Below are 22,835 nucleotides of genomic sequence, written 5' to 3' on the forward strand. Positions count from 1 at the left end.
TGAATTTTTTTTCTTCCAACTAAAGGATGGCAATTAAACTAATAGAGTTCCCAAGACCAATCAGCAGAAACTTTCACAATCAAAAGCAAATAGCAATGAGTGATCAGAATTGGAAGAATATCTCAGATGAATTAAGACGTAGAGCGCAACAAGCTCGTGGAGGATCAAGAGGTCCAAGAATGGGTGGTGGAAAATCACCTTTTGGAATTTTAGGTGGAGTTGGTGGATTAGTTTTATTGGGAGGTGCTACTATCTTAATACAAAATGCATTATTCAACGTTGATGGTGGTCAAAGAGCAATTGTCTACTCACGTATAAATGGTGTTCAATCAAGAATTTATCCTGAAGGTACCCATTTTGTCATTCCTTGGTTCCAAAGACCAATTATCTATGATGTTAGAGCTAAACCAAGAGAAATTGCTTCATTGACCGGTACTAAGGATTTACAAATGGTTAATATCACTTGTAGAGTTTTATTCAAGCCAGATACTTTCCAATTACCTGCAATTTTTAGAACTTTGGGTACTGATTATGATGAAAAAGTTCTTCCATCAATTGTTAATGAAGTTTTAAAATCAGTTGTTGCTCAATTCAATGCATCTCAATTAATCACTCAAAGAGAAAAGGTTTCTCGTTTAGTTAAAGAAAACTTAGTTCGTCGTGCTGCTAAATTCAACGTCTTATTAGATGATGTTTCTTTGACTTATATGACTTTCTCTCCTGAATTCAGTGCTGCTGTTGAAGCTAAACAAATTGCTCAACAAGATGCCCAAAGAGCTGCATTTATTGTTGATAAAGCTATTCAAGAAAAACAGCAATTAGTTGTTAAAGCTTCTGGTGAAGCCAAATCTGCTGAATTGATTGGTGAAGCCATTAAGAAATCGAGAGATTATGTTGAATTAAAGAGATTGGATACTGCTAAAGAAATCGCATCCATCTTAGCTTCATCTCCTAATAGAATTGTTTTGGATAATGATGCATTATTATTGAACACTGTTACTGATAGTCGTAAGTAAACAGATAGTATATAAAAAATGAAAATTATTGTAAATAGCCCTTACTTTGAATAAATAAGAAAGAACTTATTGAAAATTTATTGCATATGTTTATTACACTATATAAATCAGCCTTTAAAAATCAATCTGTAGAAACCAACATAAAGGTAACATTAAAAGATAGAATTAACGATATTAGACCCAATGGTTGCACCAGCACCGAAAATCGCAGCATTCCCCAATTTCTTACCAAACTTCTTCGCACCTTCTTCAACACGGTTATTCTGTTGTTCTTGTGGTTGTACCTCTTGTACCTGTTGTGGGGGTGGGGGTTGATACTGTTGTGGTGGAGGATAGTAATTCGTGGATGGTGGTGGGAATTGAGCATATCCGCCGTATGAAGGTTGTTGTTGTTGTGGAGGTGGAGTATTATATTGTGGAGCATTATAACTAGCTTTTTCCGAATATGAAGAACTGAACTCTTGTTCTGAAATGCTTCTGACATAATTAGATGGGAATACACCAGCTTTTTCAGGATCAGTACCATTCTTATAACCCTTCCACCAGTCTTCAGATAAATGCTCAATGATTGCAATCTTATCATCCTTTATAAGATTTAAATCTTCTGCTTGTTGTGCTGGGAAATCATAAAGAGCTACACAATATCCAACTGGTTTACGGACTTGTGGTTGTGGTGGTGGGGTATAAGCAGGTGGGGAAATTGTTGTTTTTGCAAGTGAATCTGCCACTTTGTTAACCTCAGCAGGTGGTGCTTGTGGTACAGGGGAAGGTGTTGGGACTCCGGAAGATGCTGAGTTTAAGACATCAACATCCCATGGTTTTGAATCTTTTTGATATCTTTGTGGAAGGGCCGAATCTAATCTGTTGAATAATGCTTCGGTGATTACTTCAGAATCACGTAAAAATTCAAGCTCTGTTCTTATGGTAGTCAAAGAACGGTTGATTAACGCACCAGACATATTTAGGGGTTTGATAATTGGATTGATGGGGAGTTTTGGGTGGTTGTAAATGAAGGATATGTTAAGGATTTTTAAAGATGACAGGGAGATCAAAAGGAGGCAATGTGCAAAACATTCAAAAATCTAGGAAATTTTACAGTTTAAGATACGAGAACAAAAACGATTCATTTTCAAAGAATAATGATGTAATTGAGGCTTCTGTCGCAGTATTGACTAAACTTGCGTTATTTGTCTATATAAAAGTCAGTTTGCGACATCACGACATGAAAGTCGTTAATTTGGAATTATGGCAATTTAAGCTAAATGAATAAAGATGCCATTGTCATAAGTTTTGTTTTAAATAATATTGTGAATTAGAATTGTATTGCAAATACAGTAAATTGGTGTTAATTAGTTTTACTGTGCTTTGTATTTATTAAGTTGTATTTCTTATATTTTGTATGTTTTTATAGTTTTGTTTATTATCAATAAATTACGTTTCGAACGATTTAATAAGAGAGCAAATATCAAAAGTCTTAAGTCTGACCATCGGCATGGTTAGGCCGTTAGTGGCGAATTAACTACTTCGACATCACCTACATTTATCACATATCCCCCAATATCAGCACCATTACATATACGCCATCAGAGAGTAAAGATTAAGTGAAGCACTTTCCCTTTACGCCTGCATATACACATTTAAATCTTTGTAGTTTAAACTGTGACAGCTTCTACATGAAAAGAGAGAACTAGAGAAAACCTTATCTTATTGTTGTAGATCCTTTGCAAATACCTTCTACTAACTCAATTATTGAACTTCCATAAGCTCCGATTCCTCTCGATTCTGAATTAAGAGAAATTTCCACCGTTTTATCCCATAACTTATAAATCCTAATTGTTGAATCATTGGTTGCAACACATATGGAACAAAAATCAGGACTCATGGTGGAACTTAAAATTCTTAAATTATAAGCAGCGTTAACTTCTATAACTGGGATCATCTTAGGATATGAATAAACTGACAATAAAGTTGATTTCTTAGTACCTCCAAATCCAAAAGTAGCCACAATTTCCTTCTTATATTTTGACCACGTTAACGATGTGATTTGAGCATCAGTATAGAATTCGTTTAATAAAGTTCCACTAGTTGTATGCCAAAATCGAATTTTCCTATCTTTGCTTCCACCACCTGTAGCAAGTAGTGAAGTTGTCCAGGGACAATAGCTAATCGCTTTGATGGCTGCATTATGGGGTAGGACGAATTTTAAAAGTGGGTTGCAAATATCATGAAGGTCCCAAATAGTACAACAATTGTCATTTGCACCCACTGCAATTTCATTATTCTTTATATTCAAGGCAATTCCTAAATAGTCAAGTTAGTAAAATAGGGATTATTGTCTAATGATCAAAAAGTAATAACATACCGCAAATGTGTTGTTGATGACATTTGAAATTCTTAATCAACTCTATCAGAACACGAGCATTGAACTTGGTAGCTCTGAATATATAAACTTCTCCATAATCATCACCGGCAATGAATGTTTTAGAATCAGGAAACCAAGTAATGCAAAAGATACATTTATTATCTCTCACAGCATATTCAGCAACGACTGTATTCTCTGCTTGATCAATCAAAAGTATTCTTCCACCGGCAGTGGCTATGAGTATCCAATCATCTTTAGAACAGGAAATTGCTGTCACTAGTTCTTCATTTTCATAATTGACTTGAATAACATGATTATCGACTCCCCATAGGTATACTTTTGAACCAAGTCCAACCGCAACTCTATTAGTCTTGAATGACCAACTAACAAGATTTGAATAATAATCGTTTCTTAAACCAGGTGCTTGTAAGATATCTGACGCAATGATTGTCTTGCCTGGTTTGGAGTGCTTCTTGATACCGGACTTGTTTGTATCATTAATCAAGATTTTCATAATTTCTTTATAATTCAAGAATGAAAACAAAGGCCCAGCAATATCTAATACTGAATTTGGTTTCTGTTTCAGTCTATGTTTAGAATCGTCTTGTTTGAACTTCAAAACTTTTGAACCTTGTTGAAAATCCAAGGCTTCGGCCACGGTTTCTTGATGTAAATCTAAGGGGTTTTCATGAATTGAAGGAGTTGATTTAGTGGAATAAATGGAACTTGAAGTAATACTACCATACTCGGAAGAAAATGATGAAGTATGATCTCTTTGAATAATACTGCTATTATCGGTACGATTGAAAAGTACATCTTCTCGTAACGATAAACTGACATTGGGAGTGAATGATGGTTGTATTGGTTTTGAATCTTCTTGTGGGGACGTCCATTCACAATTTCTATAAACCAGGGAGGATGATGTTGTTGGAATGAACCGATTACTGGCTTCTGGAATGAATGATCTTGAGATAGACATGGAAAGTTACTTATAGAATAGAAAAAAAATAGTGAGTTGATAGCTAGCAAACAATTTAGGTTGACATATGAATTATGATATCTTTTTGTCTTTATTGATAGCTTGTCTTAGGGGTGTTTTGTATGGCAAATGTAGGCAGCTTACATGATGGATCTTTTGCAACCATTTCTATCAAAAGTCATTTGTGTCGTATGGTGAATGTCGCATATCAAAATGTCGTTCAATGTGTGTTTGGACTGCGACACTCAAAGTTTAGACCGATCATCCAAACTTGTTGCCAAAAACCCTTCAGATCAGTATCCATGAAGTTGGCCCATTCCTCCCGATTAGAAAGCAATGCCATTGGTCATTTCCAATACATATCCCTTAATTGCAGTTAAATATTTTGCAATATTTGCATTTGTTGCCTTTTGCATATTTATTAAGAATCAAGTATCACTAAAGGTCAAACATCCATTCATTGATGAGATTTTCCATTTACGTCAATGTTATACTTATTGTAATTATCAATTTGATAAATGGGATAACAAGATAACAACACCTCCCGGATTATACTTTCTTGGGTTTGGTTATGTCAAAGTACTCGAATACATTACAGGTATCAAATCACTCTGTGATGACTACAATGTTCTTCGGTCATTGAATTTGGTTGGTGGATTGATTGTATTTCCAATTGCACTTCATCGCTTAAAGGGAGCCTATACTAATCAATATTGGTCAATAAATATCATATCCCAGCCATTGTTGTTCACTTATTACTTTTTGTTTTATACGGATGTTTGGTCTGCGGTGTTGGTGGTGTTGTCCTTAGCTTTGGCCAAAAATCATCAACCATGGGGGAGTGCCATTGTCGGATTTGTTAGTCTTTGGTTTAGACAGACTAATATTGTATGGATTGCATTTATTTTAGCTGTATATATTGATGGAAAGATTCAGAGAGGTGAATATTCATTCATTGGTCGAGTCATCAAGTTTGTTACCACTGCTGTTAGCAATTTCTTTCTGATTATTCCACTCCTTGTGAATTTCGTATTGTTTGCAGTATTTTTGAAAATGAATGGTGGGATTACGTTTGGAGATAAAGATAATCACAAAGTCGGTATTCATCTCGTTCAGGTATTCTACTGTTTTACATTCATTAATTTCTTTACTTGGCCGGTTTGGATGAATCGAAAAGTACTTATAAACTACGGCTTATTCATCGTTGGATCCCACCCACTTCATCAAATACTTAATGCTGCGTCCATGTTTGGAATCAAGTTCATTATCGATAAATTCACAATTGTCCATCCATTCTTATTGGCTGATAATAGACATTTCACATTTTACATATTTAAGAAATTAATTAGCCACAAGTATAGTCAAGTGATTACAATTCCATTATATCATTTTGCAACCTATAATATCATATCATCGTTGTTACGAACCAAACGAATGAGATTGTCTCCTATCGGAATCATAGCATTCTTGGTTTCTGTCTGTTTAACGATTGTTCCATCACCATTATTTGAGCCAAGATATTACATTGTACCATTAATTTTATTTAGAGTTTATATAACGCCGGTCCATACCTGGTCTCATGCATTAGAGTTCATTTGGTTGAATAGTATCAATGTTCTAATGATGTTGGTGTTTTTCAAGTATGAATTTTCATGGGATAGTGAACCAGGATCGATTCAAAGAATTATTTGGTAATTATTTGATAAAAGAAATCGAACATTTGTATTATTACTACATACACTATAGATCAACTTGTAATATCTAATTCCTGAAGCGTATTCTCGGAAGATTCCTCTGACATTTCCGCCGTCACCACTTGTGACAACGGACTCTTTCTCTGAGATGCCGTACGTCTATACGTTTGTTGTGGTCCAGGTGGTGGTAGCGGTGGGTATTGTTGTGCCATGTTGTGGCTGTTAACACTATCAATAAGTGCCAAGTTGTCACTTATGAATCTATCCACAGCACCATAACTGCCATCTAAGGAAAGAATAGAAGTTTCAGCAATTTTCAATTCCTCGACTATATGGTTATGTTCTTCATTATCGGATGATTCAAGTGAGGCCATCCATTTCTTTAATGATCTACGTTTCAAAACTTCCAAATAGGGTATTTCGGTCTTTGTTGCCTTGTCCATGAATACTAATTCACCTTCATTTCCAATAAATAAATCCCCATCATTATTTTTCCTGTTTTCTTTAATATCCCAATTTCCCAGTTCTAAATCATTAGCGAATATAAGTAAGAAATCACCCCAATTGTCAGCAATCTTATATTTGAAATCAAACTCACGTCCAAATAGAATCACTTGTCCATAAGTTCCTGAGCCATCTGGAGGTGGTGATAAATCTATTCCAATATAGTTTCCAACTTCATCCGTAACTATGGGGATCCACATTGGATGGGCGAATGTTTCATGAATAGTTCCAGGAGGGATGGATCTTTGTCTGGGGATATGAAATTGAGAAGAAGAACTTGAAGTTTCCGAACTATATGACGAAGCGGACGATGTTCGGGATGGAGTGATTTCCAATGATGTTCGGCTTAATGATTCTTCACTTCCGGTGAATTTTTTTCTGTATTGGTTGGTATTTAAATGTGGCATTGGAAGCTTTGATAATTCATGGAAATTAGTAGTTTGTTTAATTTGCGATATTTCACTATTTAGGACTCGGGAAACTTTTCTCCAGTTTTCAGTCATAATCATGATCTCATCAAGTGACATTAACTTCAATCCGAAAAATAACCCTCCAGCTTCAATATTGATATTACTAAAGTTTGATTGACCGTCGGTTAATTTGAAAAACTCAACAACACAATTAGGTAATTCTATACGGAGATCATCTTGGAAATCTCGTATATCTGAATTAGTACATTTGCTCTGTAAAGAACTGTTGACGTCTGGGGCAAATTTGATTAGCCATTGTTTAATATGTCTCCAAGCAAGTTTGACTTCATGGACTCCTTCGAGGGTGTTTCGGCTATTGTCTTGGTGAGCCGTGTCTTCACCATTCTGACTGGAAGAATACTGGAGCAAGTTCTCCATATCTGGTTTATTTACCCTATTGAATGACTTTCTCGAATCATATTCTGAGTATTTATCATCTGTACTTAGTAAATAGATAAACTCTTCGATCTTTTCTTTGAGTTTCATCATCTTGTAATGTAAGTAGTTTTGAGCGAATGTGTGTTTAGTAGTTGCTAAGCAGTTAAAGAGCGTTGGGGCTATTGGTAAGAAACGTTGTCTTCTAAATGTGTGTTTAATTCTATTTATTTTTTGAATAGAATTTTTTTTCTTCTTTTGTTTTTGCTACACGAAAATCTTGGCGATCAATGTTTCTCGAGGATTTGCGTTTCAGTTTGGTAATAAGATTCTGGACGCGACTTTTCGGCTAGTTCGGTTAAAACGAAGATATTGTACTGATAGGTTTAAACTTGAACGAACGACTTTATATTCGAATCAGATTATAAATAAATGTTGTTGATTTGTTTCCTTTGGAGGGGGGTGTGGGCTTATTAAAAGAAAAAGGGAAAACTTTAAAACTTTAAATTTAAAATCTCGCTTCGGGTGATTCTCGGTGGAGAAACAATTTTTTTTTTTCGGTACACGCGATTTTCTTTGATTTACGAGACATGATTATGTAATCATTGTTCTAGAAGGTTACTGCAGAGAATGTCCATCATTTCTATATAGATATCTCTAAGTAAGGAGAGGAAATATCACCCGGGCATGAAGTGCTAATTTTATTGAATAAAAAAGAACACGATAAACCGGGAAGGTTGTTCTGGGAAGAACCAAAAACAAAATAAAGATTGAATCCGTGGGAAATAAACAAAAAGGTCGAACGTTCCAATAAAGTGATAAAAACAAGCAAAAGAAAACCTTTTGCAAGTATCTAAAACATTCAGGTAGGTTTGAGGGGGCATCAAATCAACTCTGAAAGAATTCCACATCCATTCAGAACGAATTTCAATAGTAAACTTTCGTAGAACTCAAACAAGGAAATAGGCGAAGTTGTATGCAGAACGCATACAGTTCTATAACTTCCGGATAGTAAGAGCGAATTGAAATGACTAGGATTCAGTTTTTTGGTTTTTAGGTCGCTATCCGTGGTAATCAAATATGAAGAAGAAAAGGAGTATAAACATAAAGCAAATAAATTTTCATCGAGAAGATTTTTTTATAGCGATGCAGTATCCGGGTAACTTCTAATCTTTTTTCGTGCCATCCCATTAGAGACCTCAGCATCAGCTTTAGTATGTAGACACAATAGACCTCTCCAAGTAGACATAATAGGCTAAGCCGTATAGTACGCATAATACAGATGATAAGACTTCCAATAAGCGGTTTTGATACTTTTTTTTTCTATTCTTTTAAATATATATATACGTTATATGAATAAACTAAACAAAGATACTAATCGTACAGGTCCCACCAAAATATTCAAAATTGCAAAAACGAATTTAAAAATATGGAAACAGCCTTTCAAAAAAGATAAACGAGAGAAGAAATCATGATGACTATTGATACAAAATCAGGTTACTATTAAACATAAATGTGAATTATAAAATGATAATAATGTAAATAATATACACATTTCTCCCACTTTTATCTCCTTTCTCATTAAAAGATGACGTTCTCTCTCCAACTTTTTAATTCATTCTGCAAAAAGTTCTTATTGTATAACTTACCAGTTAGAAGCAGCAGCATCTTCAACAGCTGGGGTGGCACCAGAGTCAGCCCAGTCAACTTCTTCGGTTTCACCGGCCCATTCACCTTCAGCTTCTGGAGCTTCGGCTTCTTCAACTTCTTCAGTCTTGGCTTCTTCAGCAGCATTTTGTTCAATTTCTTCTGGGTCTCTGTAGAAGTATAAATCTGGCATGACGGACCAGTCAGTGGTTCTGTCTGGAATGATACCTCTTAATCTTAAGACTTCTCTGGATAATAACCACCAGATTAAACCGATGGAGTGCTTACCCTTGTTGTTACATGGGATAGCAACATCAACGTATTCAGATGGAGAGTCCATGTCAGTTAAAGCAATAACTGGAATGTTAACATAAGAAGATTCCTTGATGGCTTGAGAATCGGTTCTTGGATCAGTGACAATAACTAATCTTGGTTCCTTGAAAGAACGGGTAATATAGTTAGTGAAGTTACCTGGGGTGAATCTACCAGCAATGGCGGTAGCACCAGTGTGAGCAGCGAACTTTAAGACAGCTCTTTGACCGAAAGTTCTTGAAGAACAGACAGCAACATCGGAAGCGATTGGGATAGCAGCGATGATTCTGGCAGCTAAGACAATCTTTTCCCAAGTCTTACCAATGTTAATGATGTTAACACCATCTGGTCTGGTCTTGTAAACGTATGGCTTGTTGTGGACCTAAAAATTTAGAAGTTAGTAAAACTAGTTCAATATTTTCGTTGAAAAGGGAATAAGTGAAAAGTAATTCTGGCTTTTTCTTTGAAAGTGCTCTCTCTTGAATATAATAAGTTCTCTTTATATTATTTGAAGATCTGTTGTAATTATACTTTCATTTTGTAGTTCCAAATTATGTAGTATGAAACATGTAGTATCTGATATTGTAGGTATTCTGTAGTCGATTCGTTTATATGATGTAGATCTGTATCTTCTGTCCGTCTCGGTATGGTTCAATATACTCCATCAATCCTATTCAAGATACTTTTCGCTATTCAATATTTCCCTTCTCGTTTTAATTTTTCATCATCTTAAACATACTTGAACGTTCTTAGAACCTAAGTGAACGTTGGCAGCTAATAACAATTTAGCGTCTTCTGGAGTTAAGTCAAAGGAAGCTGGTAATGACATCTTTGTTCTTTGAATACTGTTGATATAAGACTTCACAAGAGTAGAAACAAGAAAACCTCAAAAAAAATTTCAAATTGTAATATTGACTATAGTTTTCCCTTAGTCAAAAAAATTTTTCACTAACAAGTGAGACTGAGATTACAGAGTGCAAGTGAGTGAGTGACAGCTTGAGAGTATGAGCCGCATCATTTGTTAGGAGACCAGACAAAAGATTCTGTTTGTTAGTGTGCGCACTAATTAAGAAAGAAAATCATTACCGCAATAATTAATCTGGTTCTCACTATATACAGTATCTAAATTAGGGTAGAAACCCTAAAAAATTTTATTGCACGTGACATGTATTTCTACCAATTGGAAATCTGGAAGATGTAACTCATGCTTTGTGCACGCGGTTATCACCTAATGTAGAATTAATAATGTATCTTTTTCGGAATGATTACTACCTTGAAAAGGCAGATATGACAGTCCAGGCTTACTCGAAGATATTTGCTCAATTCACGGAGATCTGGCTTGACCAATTGAAAACCAACTGCGAAACAATAGAGTTGGTCATCATGTCAGATGAAATTGTTTCGTCTGCACAAAGTAGTCGAAATATGGAAAAGAACACCAAATTGGAGAATATTATTTTACAAGAGGTTTAGAAGCATCTATATTGAACGCTACTTCTACACTAAAAAGCTGTCTGTGCAACACGTTTTTCATCTACTGGCACTATGCAACACTTTTTTCGCAGCCAAAAAATTGCACCCACATCTTATCTCTATAATACATTTATGAAATTAAATACCTCCTCTACTTAATATGCTTCCATACATTAATCGTTTCACCATATTCGTCAGGCAACATCAAATAATGGAATTTCAAACTATTATCATACTTAATGGCAATAAGTTCCCCACTAATGAAATTCTGAATAATTGAAGTTCTAAAATTTTTAGCTCTTTTAAATAACTTAATAAAATTCGTAAATATTTCCGAACTTGTTAATGATTTGTTTGACATTTTGATATAGGTCGTTCCATTTTTATAATCAATATAATCGAAATTAATCCCCCCTTGGAGTCGTTTTGAATTTTTTAATTTTAACAAGATGACAAATAATGGAGTAAAATTTAGGATTATTTGAATATTTTCCAAAAAATTAAACATCATTAATGTTAGGACATGCATTATTACAAACATAAAATAAAACGCAAATACTGTGGGTAATAGGAATATAAGTATCATGAAAATCAAAGTTCCTAATAATAATTGATCAATTTCAAATGATGGACTGCCATCATCATAATTATTCAAATTATCAATTCTATTTCTTAAAACGTTATATTTCTTTCCTCTAAATAATTGGAATAATGATTTTAGGATTTGAATTTGTCGATAATAGATTCTAGTAGAACAATAATAAAATCCATATGTATGAATTGTTAATATATTCATACAATCCATTAAAAAACTTAATAAGAATGAAAATCCCCCGAAATAACATAAGAATTTACAAATATTCATAATTGATAACGAAACGGGGAATTTGGGACTGATTTGGAATACAAATAATTTCCAAAACCATAAAGCCCAAATATATAAATCACCCATAAATTTTCCTAATTCGTTATTTAATTTAAACCCAGCAGGATTCTTGGTGGATACCCAATTGATTAAATCTACTAATTGATCAAATAGATGTTGTTGGATTATACTTTCTCGAATGAACTCTTCGATTTTTTCGAAATTATCTTCAACTAATTGATACACAGTTATTCCAATTAGGATATCGTTAAATATTAACCATAATGAATTATAAAGATTAATATAGTTGGAATTATTGATGTTTAGGTTTTTGTTAAAGATTGGTAATTTTAAATTCTTAATAATCATTGAATCTTCAGAATATAAAATATTTCGATCATAATAACATAAGAATTGAATTGGGAAATAATTGAATTGTTTTAATCTAAGATCAAGTTGTCGGAATGTTTTGGAAATAGTAACTAGATTGATCTCTCCTATGATTTTGAAATTAAGTAAATATATTGAAATGATTAAAATATATTGAATGAATTGAACCAATGGAACTAAAATATTGACAGCTAATGACTTGCGTATTGATCGTAACTGAGGAGGATATTTAAAGTGAGTTTTCCCATGTAGATCATCATACCAATCTTCAAACACTAGTCTATTTCTATATAGTTGATTTATTTTATCCAAAACAACATCATCGGAAATATATGACTGGTATTGATTAATTGAAGTTATTGGTTCATATTTTTCTAATTTAGAAACCGCGCTTTGAGTTTCAGGAGACCCCGACTTCTCTTCATCTATTGATTGTAATAGGATTGGTCGTATTGAAAAATATTCGAGGTTTTTGAAATTAGGTGGATCAAATAATATAATTGATGTATTTGGATTGGTACATCTTGGTATTCTATCCTTGGCAAGATCAAACTGTAGATTTAAATCATAATTATCCTTAGATTTATTATTCAATTTCCCTATAATTGACAAATCTTCAACTTGTTTAGGTAGTCTATGATCAAGAATCTTCTCATCTTCAATTGGTCGAAATACAATATAGATATTATTAAACTTATATCCCAAAAGAAACAATTCCTGATCCTCTATCTCCTTGAAATTTCGATAAAGAAATCGTCTTATATCATTCGAAAAGAATATTTGAATCTGATTTTGATCATTCATTACTAAAACTATCCCGCCGTAAATATTGAGAACTATTATTTAAATTTTGATAAAATGCTTCTCGAGTGACAAAATCAATACCAAATGGACGTTTCAAAATTGATTCCACTTCTTCTATTGCCTCCTCCCCTTGGATGTCGACGATCTTGTCTCTTGATATCAACAGGGTGTTATGTTTATAGATCAATGGATATCTATCAATGACTAGTTTTTGGATTAGATGATTCGTAAGGCAATAACAAATGTATCCGATAGAAATTAGGATTGCCAATCGTATTAGCAATTCTTGGGTCAATGAGTCGTCGATGTATATAAGCTGGTTCATATACCCAACATTAATGTGTGCTGTAGATCTTGTCTTTTGAATAATCAAGTGGTCAAGATCAATAATTGTGTGTGCTGTAAGAAAATTGATGTCAGCCCTGTAATTACAATGCGACATCATTTCACAACAATTAATGTCTCTCTTTTTTTTGAATAATGCGACATTTTGCAATCATTTTGAAATTGCCAAAATTGACAAAGGGCAAGACTAGAGAAGTAGGAACTTATAAGCATTGCAATAAGCTTATTATTTATTTTTAACTATTTATCAAATTAAATTTCTTAGCAGCTGTACCAAAGTAGGAATATCTTCATGTTCCTTCAGACCAAGACTACTAGAAGTTATTGAGATCACTTCTGATTGTAAATCAACTCGATATAAATTCACATGAATAATTGCATTGGCCAATTTAACAAATTCTTCATGAATTTTACATTCTAAAGTTTGAATTCGATCTTTACAAATTATAATTGAATCATGTAAACAAGAATTTAATCGATTACAATCTTGAAGAATTTGACAATTTACCTTATTGGGGATTTTAATTTTCATATCTTGAAAATGAGTAATTATGTTAATATATGATTCATAATTTGTAACTAAATTTTGGATTATATTTAATGAATTGGATATAACTTCAATAGGATCTAAATTACCAAAAAAGAATTCAATTCCTGGTTTATAGCTTATAGAGATCCCCTTTAGAACTCGCACTTCTTCTTTATACCGATATAATAAATAGTCCATAGTCATGTTGATTGTGGAGAAGAAATGGTCGGGTACAAAATTCGAGAGAACGACATAAGCAGATCCGGATATTTTGATGTTTATATAAAGATAAATCTCGGATACTTGTTGAAGGAAGGCACAACGAGTTTTGCATTAGCTTGCGCCAACAGTACTTTTTTTTTATAGATTTGCCTGGATACGAGCACAGATCTAGGGAAGTTCGAAAATCTCCGGAATTTCTACGAAAATGCACAAAAGGAGTAAGTAGATTTATTTAAACATTATTCTCAATTTAGAGACAAGGCATGTAGATGTCATTAAATAATTGCAACTTACCATTGATGATTTAATCCGGTTTGTCACCAATCCTGTACACTCTATTCAAATTCAATTGCTTATAATGTCTTTTCTAGTAAGTCTGAGATATCTTAAAGCTAATCTTAAATGGGTGGTTTGATAGAAATTTACAAACCCCTCAGTTTTATTTTGTGTATGAACTTTTTTGTGGTTATGTAGCCAATAGTATTAGCAAAAAAATCTTGCAAATTTGGTTGCAAATTTTTTGTGGTTGCAAAAAAGATCTCAAGTATAAATAGACCTGGAAATCCCCTAGAATTCAAATTTTTTTGTTTCTTCTTTCTTCTTTTTCTTTCTCTTTTCTTCTTTCATTAATTATCTCTTTCCAGATTATCTAGTCTTTCTTTCAATCATTTCTTTATTCATCCATCCACTTCTTGTGTCATCTATAATGTTGTTTTGTCTACTACTACCATTTGCCTCATATTCATTTATTCATTCCTTGTTCATTCTTTTATCCATTCATAAATTTATTCCTGCCACAAATAGGTACTTCTTACTCCCTTCATCCTAAAGTTCATTCATTCAATAAGTCAGTCATTTCATCAAACATTCCATACTCATTTGTCTTGAATGTTCTTCATCCATACATCCTTCTTCAGTTCTTATTCCATCCAACCATCCATCTGCCACCAACTAAATTCAAAATATAACCTTTCAATTACTTCTTTTGTGGACGGTCTTCTCAGAATACTAGAAGGTATCATACAACCTTTCCAATTATTCTAGTAGCTTCTCGTTGTTGGATTAAGCAGTTCAAGATGGTATTAATGGATGAAGACAATCAAGGAATGGTACAATGGAGGAGGAGGTGGTGTAGGTGGTGGTGTAGGCGGGGTAGGAGATGGTGGAGTAGGAGGTGGTGGTGGGTGGTGGTATAGGTGGCGGTGGTGGGATGTGGTGGTGTGGGTGGTGGTGGTGGTAGTGTAGGTAGTGGGATGTGGTGTAGGTGGTGGCGGTGGGGTAGATGGTGGTGTAGGTAGCGGAAACTATGATAACCAAGCCTGTAAGCTGGACTCATATTTGGAAATTCCGTTCAACTTCCATTTGTACTCGCGTATGTAAACTTATCTTGGTGAGCTTCTGCACGTTAACATCTGTTTGTGTACCAAGCAACCACCAACATATATTTCAACAAGAAGTGCACCAACCACATGTTAATCAAATTGATCAGAATGAGGTGATAAGAGAAACCAATATCAAATCAATCTACAAATCTTGGAGAGATAAACGCGTCCTGGTATCATTATGATCATATTCTACTCTAACAATATTAGATGTCTATTTCTACATTTACAATAAATATTGGTGTCATTTTTGTGATTCTATGCATATAACCGATTGTTATTCAATGTTGCACAAAACCTTACAAACAATACACTTCAAGAAACAACCGAGCAAAACAATCAGATTGAGGTATTTTTGTCGTATGATTTAGAAGAATGCTACACAATGTCTTCAACAGTAATTGCTTCTAGTTTTCAAACAGCATTCTATTATACAAATACGAATAATTGAGACAAAGGTAGACACAAGGTTAAAAGAAGAGAAAATAGAATTAAACTTACAATGAGGGATTTATAAGTAGCAAGTTTACACAGGAACCCCCTATTTGGTTCCTTACAATGCTACGAAGATTAAAATCTCTAAGGTTGGTTAAAAGCAATGTAAATATGTCAAATGTACAAAGTATAAAAAGTTAATGAATTTGAAGGTTTAAAGAATCTTTTAGGGTTTAAATTTATTCTGACAAATTTATTTTGCGCGAATTTTTCGTAAGAATTAATAATATTTATTTTTTTGTTTAAAGTTTTACACGTTTTATTTCAAATTTATTGTTAAACTCTTTCCTGTTGTTTCATTCTCTACTTTGTTCTTCTTCTTCTTCTTTTTTATTTCTCCTCCTTTTTTTTCATTAACAACAAATCATTTTCATTTCTTCTTCTTCTTCTTCTTCTTTTAATCATCTTCATCAATTTAAAAGTTTATAATTAACTAAGGTATGTTGTATTAATTGAAACAGAGAGATGGATGACGACAAATATTACTTTCCATCAAAAATAATCTGATTAATCAACACGGGGGCTCATCTAATTTTGGAGGGTCATGAAAATATCCCTCAGTTTCTCATCCAATATTACAACTTTACAATCAAAAAATGGGAATTCATAATCCATCCTGATTATGTTGATTAGATATTGATAGATACTGATATTAATAGGATGGGATTATATGCTGTCTCGTATTACTTTCAATCACCTCGGTTGTAAAAAAAGATTATACTATATTTCCCGTACTAAAATAGAATGGCAGGCACCGAAACAAAACAAAAACATAAATAGAATTTTTGTGACACTTAAATTTTATAGTGTAAATTGCTTGCTTTTTTTTTTAGTTTCTCGTGATGGGAAAATAGAACGAAAAGTTTATAGAGTCTAAGTCACGTCGTCATCGAAAACGTTTTTTTGTTTTACTTTAAATAAATAATTTTTACTAACTCCATTTTCTTTCTTTCTAGAGAAACATCCTTTTTCATCAAATTCACAAACTTATAGATACAAAGAATCTACATTTACTATATGAGTAATCTATCGAGATCACGAAATAACCATGCTGCCTCATCTTTAACCCGCAGTAATAGTTCAATTACTAAATTCATTTTTATATTTTCCCAATTATTTAAATTAGCTCATTCATTACCAATTTTTTCAAGTACAGTTTCAAATTCATTAAATCATAATGATTACGCCGATACTAGAGAAACTATGACTCGTGAAGAGTTTTATGTTAATCTATTCACCTCGATTTTCTTGGTTTTAGCAGGTGGTGTATTTGCTGGATTAACCCTTGGATTAATGGGACAAGATGAAGTTTATTTAAAAGTTATTGCCACTAGTGGAGAACCCAAAGAACGTAAACATGCCAGAAAAGTATTGGAATTGATTGGAAGAGGTAAGCATTGGGTATTGGTTACATTATTATTATCTAATGTCATTACTAATGAAAGTTTGCCAATTGTTTTAGATAATTGTTTAGGAGGTGGATGGCCAGCTGTTGTAACTTCAACAGTTGCGATTGTTATTTTTGGAGAAATTATTCCACAATCTATTTGTGTTAGATATGGTTTACAAGTTGGGGCATTATTTGCTCCATTTGTTTTATGTTTAATGTATATTATGTATCCAGTTGCTTATCCATGTGCTTTATTATTGGATCATATATTAGGTGAAGATCATGGTACTGTTTATAAAAAATCCGGCTTAAAAACATTAGTTACATTACATAGAACTATGGGAGTTGAAAGATTGAATCAAGATGAAGTTACTATTATTAGTGCCGTGTTAGATTTAAAAGAAAAACCAGTTAGTTCAATTATGACCCCAATGGAAAGAGTATATACTATGAGTGCAGATACTTTATTAGATGAAAAAACCGTGGAAGAAATCTTTAATGCTGGGTTCTCGCGTATTCCAATTCATTTACCTAATGAACCATATAATTTCATTGGAATGTTATTAGTTCGTGTTTTAATTAGTTATGATCCTGAAGATGCTCTTCCAGTGGCATCATTCCCATTGGCTACATTACCTGAAACCGCATTAGATACTTCATGTTTAAATATTTTGAATTATTTCCAAGAAGGGAAATCTCATATGATTGTAGTGAGTGATCATCCAGGTGAACCCACTGGTGCAGTTGGTGTTTTGACCTTGGAAGATGTGATTGAAGAATTAATTGGAGAAGAAATTGTTGATGAATCGGATGTTTATATTGATATTAATAAGAATATTAAAAGAACTCAACCTGGTCCATTATCAAAACGAAATTTAACTACTTATTTACATAGTTTATATCAACGGTCAGGTCCAAATTCAAAAAGAAATTCGTTGGATTCTTCAACATCTCATCAACATGTTGATTTAGTTGATCGATTGAAAAAAGGATCAGAAACAACAATATCATCAACTCCAAATAGTTTCCACAAAGATCAACAACCACCACTAGCACTATTACCACCATCAGCAACACCAACACCAGGACTTCCACAAACTAGTGGGGATTCTTCTTCGGCAGTTGGAAAGAATTGGAAACCAAAAAACCCAGCCGCAAACCCCCTTGAAACCAATAAGAAATTCGTCACCATAAAACGACCAAATCAAGATACAATCGATTCAGTCACCAAAGCCGCGTCCCCCTCCCCGATCCCAAAACAATACGGAGCAGTATATCCAACTGAACAAGGTGCAATCATTGAAGCCCAACGTCGCTCATTCGAACTGGAAAGATATCCCCATTATCATTATCGTCATCATAATAATAGTACTGGAAATCATCGGTTTTTGTTACCGGAAGAAAGGGAGGCTGATGTGTCTGAAATCAATGAGGAACAACAACAAGATGGATATCATGGACATATTCATCATAATGGACATGTGGATGTTCCGATTGCCACTAGAATACCGAATAAATCAAGCCCGATGGCTATTCCAGAATATCAAGAAGCTAGATCATATAAGACCGGAGGGATTATTGAGAGTGTGATTAATGTGGATGGGGTACATAAGACGATTATTGAGAATGTTTCGGATGATGATGATGGGGTTGAGAATCCGTTTGATGATATATTGAGTAATAATAGTGATAATGATAATGATGAGAGGGAGAGTAAAAAGAATAAGCGAAGAAAGAAGAAGAAGACGAGTGCTAAGAAGAAGACGAAATCTACTCCGGTTTTAAGAAGTGATTCTTTTAATTTGAATAGTGTTGGTGGTGATAGGAATAGATCTAGTCATCTGATGGAAATTATGGATGGAGTTGGACCTCTTGAGAATGGCGATGATGATGAAGGAAGGCGATTGTTGGTTAGTAATGGACATGATTCGGATAGTCATAATAACACTAGGAAGAAGATTAGTGTTTGGGATAGATTGACGGGTTCTTCGTCACCTGATGAATAGACAAAGATTTATAAAGATATAAAATGAGATTCCTTTTTCTATTTGATTTATTTTAATACCCCTTTTTGAATGATTTGATTGCGTTTTTTTTTATGTTTGTTAGTTTATTTTATGTATGTAAAGATAGTTTTGTATTGGCTCCCTTTTTTTAATATTATAATATTTATTCTTTGATTTAATTAGTCTTAGAAAGAAACAACAGGAGGAGAAGGGTCTTAGACATAAATAAGTAAATGTACGTAATTATGGGGATCATGATCCTCGCGTCTCGATGTGGCTTCGATGGGTGCAAAAATCCGTCGAATTTAAAGTTTAAAGTTTTCCTTTCACAACAACCAGGAGTGTTCGAGATATCCTAACCCAACAACCAGGACTTTGCAAATTGGAATTGTGGGATTTTTTTGACTCCCTTAAAAAGGAGGCTTTCAATATGTTTCTCTTATTATTGCTTTACTCTCTTCAAAGTCCTGAGGGAGAGGGGGGAGACAGTGAGAGTGAGAGTGAGAGTGAGAGTATGTATTTACTTGGGATAATTGGTTACACTCTATCGTACCTAATGGGCATAAAGTAATCCTCTTCCATTTTGTCTGGGGTGCGATGTGAAGTCGAGCTAGTGAGCCCCACCCCCGCGGTTTAGGCGCTCCGCATTGCCCCGTTCCTGATTTGAAATCTTTAATCATTACTTGTAGAGTTGTTATAGATTGCATATGATTAGTGATTTGAGAAAGTCCTCGAATGTCATCGGATTAATAAGCTAACTATATATAATTACTGATATAATCACATGGGGGTGTGTATTTATATGATTGGTTGTATGTATTGTATATTTCCTCGGTCGGGATTTGATATATATTTTTTTTAATTAAAAATATAATTGCAAACAAACCAAAGAATAAATTTATTCTTTACTCTTTTCTTCTTTTTCTTCTTTAACAACACTATAAGTTATACAAGACTGTATCTATTGGTGGTTCAAATTGAATCAGCTCAACAGTATATATCAAGTAAACAACCTAATTTCCGAAACTTAAACGAAGGGGTAATCGGGCGAACAGGTGACTGACTTTATAGCGAACGTGGGTTTAACTCATTTAAAGTTTAATTCCAATACATTTCAATATTACCCAGAATTCAAAAGATATTCTCTTTTTTAAAAAAAAGGGTTTCTAATCAGTATATACTACTTGATTCATTCATAACTTATAGATCTAATTAAATCAGTTTAGTAATAATCTATAGGCTGAGTTACACATATTAATTGATAGTAATTATAATTTAACGTTGTCACAACACACAGTACAGCAAAAAAACATCATATTTTAAATCCGTCAGAACCGACATAATTATTTTTATTTCAAAAGAATAATCCAAAAAATTTGTCATATAAAATAGAAGATTGCTATTTACTATTTGATTATAAATTATAAAAGAGAGTACAAGAGAATATTAACTTCTATCAAACCAATAACCAATAAGCAACCCATCTTATTTATTTATTTATTAAAACCAAGTTAAGAAGATGGGATCATTTAAAAATTTATTCAAGAATTCTTCCCAGAATTCAGAACATACAACCACACAACCAATGGCTGATAATCCTTCACTCAACTCCACCAATTCATCTTCAAGACGATCCCTATTCAGAAACAGAAATTCATCTCGTCTGATAACTCCTTTCCTGACTACAAGTTCATCAAACTCAAAAAATGGAGGTGGCGGTGGTGGATCTACTGCTACTACTCAGCCTCAACCAACTCATTCAAATGCTTCTTCTATAAATGGAGATCGACAAGTTACTAATTCTACAAATGGTAGCATTGGTGGTGGAGGTGGTGATTCAGGTTTAGAAAAAGGAGGAGGAACATCTGGAAAGTTGACAGCTACACCCATGATTAATAGTAATAGTATCGGAAGTACTAGTACTGGATCAAAGAAAGGGAATCATTTATCCCTAAAGAGATTTTTCAAAAAACTTAAACCCGGTGAAAAATTAAAGCATGCTTTATCATCAGCAGTTGAACCTATAGATACTTCACTTGATTTATTTCATCGATATGGAGAAGTTGGGAAATTATTAGGAGCAGGTGCAAGTGGTTCAGTTAATTTATTACAATGTAAAAAGGACCCCAATAAAGTATATGCAGTTAAGAAATTTAGAAATAGATTACCACAAGAAGCTCAATCAGATTATGAAATTAAAGTGAAAAATGAATTTAAAGTTGGTGATTATTTAAAACATCAAAATATAATATATACATTTGAATTAATTAAAGATTATTCCAAAATATCAAAACAAAAACTTGATCCTGATTATTATATTATAATGGAATATTGTCCATTTGATTTTTTTAATTTAGTTATGAGTGGATTAATGGGTACAAATGAAATTTTCTGTTATTTTAAACAAATGATAAATGGGGTTGGATTCTTACATGAAAATGGTTTGGCTCATCGTGATTTGAAATTAGATAATTGTGTTGTAAACCAACATGGTATATTACGATTAATTGATTTTGGATCAGCTGTTCAATTCAAAAAAGAAGTTCCACAAGGATATACTCCCACATCAGAAGAAATCATGTTAGATTCAACTCATAAATTAAGCTTTGCAAGAGGAATCGTAGGGTCGGATCCATATTTATCCCCCGAAGTGTTTGAACCATTAGGTCCAGGATATGATCCTAGAACAGCGGATGTTTGGTCAATTGCGATTATTTATTGTTGTATGATTCTTAAACGATTCCCATGGAAAATCCCCAAGATATCTGATCCTTCGTATAGATCATTCGCGGCACCTACTTTAATAAATGATGAAAATACATCTTTGGAAAATGAATTGAAAGTATTACTGATGAGTAATGGAGTAGAAGAAACATCAACAACCCCGCCGCCCAAAGAGGAAAATGGAGAAGGGGCTAGCTCAAATGGAAATAATCGCACCCAACATCATCACCACCATCACCACCATCATAATAGCGGACCAGAAAGATTACTCAAATTATTACCAGAACCTTCCCGTAATGTAATCAAGAATATGTTAATCCTCGACCCGCGAAAAAGATTTCTTATGCCAGATGTATTATCAGATGCATTCGTGCAGGGGATACAAGTTTGTTTGGAACAAAAGGATGAAAATGGAGAAGTTGTTGTTGAACTGCCACTGAATCATAGTCATCATTTAGTCACTGAAGAGGATTTGAAAAAATTGGCGGCTGAGAGAGAAAGAGAGAAAAGATTGAAAGATGTTGGGATTGCATAGAAAAGAATGATGATGGGTATTGAATGACGAGTTATATAGATGTAGCTTTTTTTTATTTATAGCTTCAGTAATGAATTTGGAGTGTAGGATATAGTATTGATTGGGATGGTGCTGCACCTATGTGTTTCATTTGTTTATATTTTTCTTCTATTCTCCAAAACGACTGCAAAACCAAAGAGGAAGCCCTTAAAATATGAAAGACGCATCGAAAGCGCTCAACACGCGTTACCTAAAGACTCTAACCTACGTGTGGAGCTTGATAATGACCTGTTGGCGGAGAATGACAGGTTTAGGATTGACTTTGGTTTGTAGATTT

The 22,835-nt window shown here is 33.6% G+C and overlaps 8 protein-coding genes across 8 annotated transcripts; 4 read left to right on the forward strand and 4 right to left on the reverse strand. All coding sequences in view use genetic code 12, as the record gives it.

Annotated features, from left to right (window-relative positions):
* Positions 1–95: 95 nt before the first annotated feature.
* On the forward strand, positions 96–1,016 carry PHB2 (prohibitin subunit; the record flags this gene model as incomplete). Its single annotated transcript, XM_049407242.1, has 1 exon — positions 96–1,016. The coding sequence occupies one exon, from the start codon at positions 96–98 to the stop codon at positions 1,014–1,016; it is 921 nt and encodes a 306-aa protein (XP_049263315.1).
* A 152-nt stretch (positions 1,017–1,168) lies between these two features.
* Positions 1,169–1,975, reverse strand: PIN3 (Pin3p; the record flags this gene model as incomplete). Its single annotated transcript, XM_049407243.1, has 1 exon — positions 1,169–1,975. The coding sequence occupies one exon, from the start codon at positions 1,973–1,975 to the stop codon at positions 1,169–1,171; it is 807 nt and encodes a 268-aa protein (XP_049263316.1).
* A 740-nt stretch (positions 1,976–2,715) lies between these two features.
* Positions 2,716–4,357, reverse strand: J8A68_003394 (uncharacterized protein; the record flags this gene model as incomplete). The annotated part of the gene is made up of 2 exons (XM_049407244.1): positions 2,716–3,317; positions 3,379–4,357. The coding sequence occupies 2 exons, from the start codon at positions 4,355–4,357 to the stop codon at positions 2,716–2,718; spliced, it is 1,581 nt and encodes a 526-aa protein (XP_049263317.1).
* A 336-nt stretch (positions 4,358–4,693) lies between these two features.
* DIE2 (dolichyl-P-Glc:Glc(2)Man(9)GlcNAc(2)-PP-dolichol alpha-1,2- glucosyltransferase) lies at positions 4,694–6,052 on the forward strand (the record flags this gene model as incomplete). The annotated part of the gene is made up of 1 exon (XM_049407247.1): positions 4,694–6,052. The coding sequence occupies one exon, from the start codon at positions 4,694–4,696 to the stop codon at positions 6,050–6,052; it is 1,359 nt and encodes a 452-aa protein (XP_049263318.1).
* A 52-nt stretch (positions 6,053–6,104) lies between these two features.
* On the reverse strand, positions 6,105–7,514 carry SMI1B (Smi1bp; the record flags this gene model as incomplete). The annotated part of the gene is made up of 1 exon (XM_049407248.1): positions 6,105–7,514. One exon carries the CDS (start codon positions 7,512–7,514, stop codon positions 6,105–6,107), a length of 1,410 nt encoding a protein of 469 aa, XP_049263319.1.
* A 1,531-nt stretch (positions 7,515–9,045) lies between these two features.
* On the reverse strand, positions 9,046–13,969 carry J8A68_003397 (gpi1; the record flags this gene model as incomplete). The annotated part of the gene is made up of 5 exons (XM_049407249.1): positions 9,046–9,741; positions 10,099–10,218; positions 11,005–12,812; positions 12,901–13,095; positions 13,543–13,969. 5 exons carry the CDS (start codon positions 13,967–13,969, stop codon positions 9,046–9,048), a joined length of 3,246 nt encoding a protein of 1,081 aa, XP_049263320.1.
* Positions 13,970–16,881: 2,912 nt separating this feature from the next.
* J8A68_003398 (uncharacterized protein) lies at positions 16,882–19,260 on the forward strand (the record flags this gene model as incomplete). Its single annotated transcript, XM_049407250.1, has 1 exon — positions 16,882–19,260. The coding sequence occupies one exon, from the start codon at positions 16,882–16,884 to the stop codon at positions 19,258–19,260; it is 2,379 nt and encodes a 792-aa protein (XP_049263321.1).
* Positions 19,261–20,845: 1,585 nt separating this feature from the next.
* On the forward strand, positions 20,846–22,519 carry J8A68_003399 (putative serine/threonine protein kinase; the record flags this gene model as incomplete). The annotated part of the gene is made up of 1 exon (XM_049407251.1): positions 20,846–22,519. One exon carries the CDS (start codon positions 20,846–20,848, stop codon positions 22,517–22,519), a length of 1,674 nt encoding a protein of 557 aa, XP_049263322.1.
* Between the last annotated feature and the right edge of the window lie 316 nt (positions 22,520–22,835).

The sequence above is a fragment of the Hemisphaericaspora subhashii genome (assembly GCF_019202705.1).
Source record: "Hemisphaericaspora subhashii strain CBS 10753 chromosome Unknown scaffold105, whole genome shotgun sequence".
NCBI lineage: Eukaryota > Fungi > Ascomycota > Pichiomycetes > Serinales > Debaryomycetaceae > Hemisphaericaspora > Hemisphaericaspora subhashii.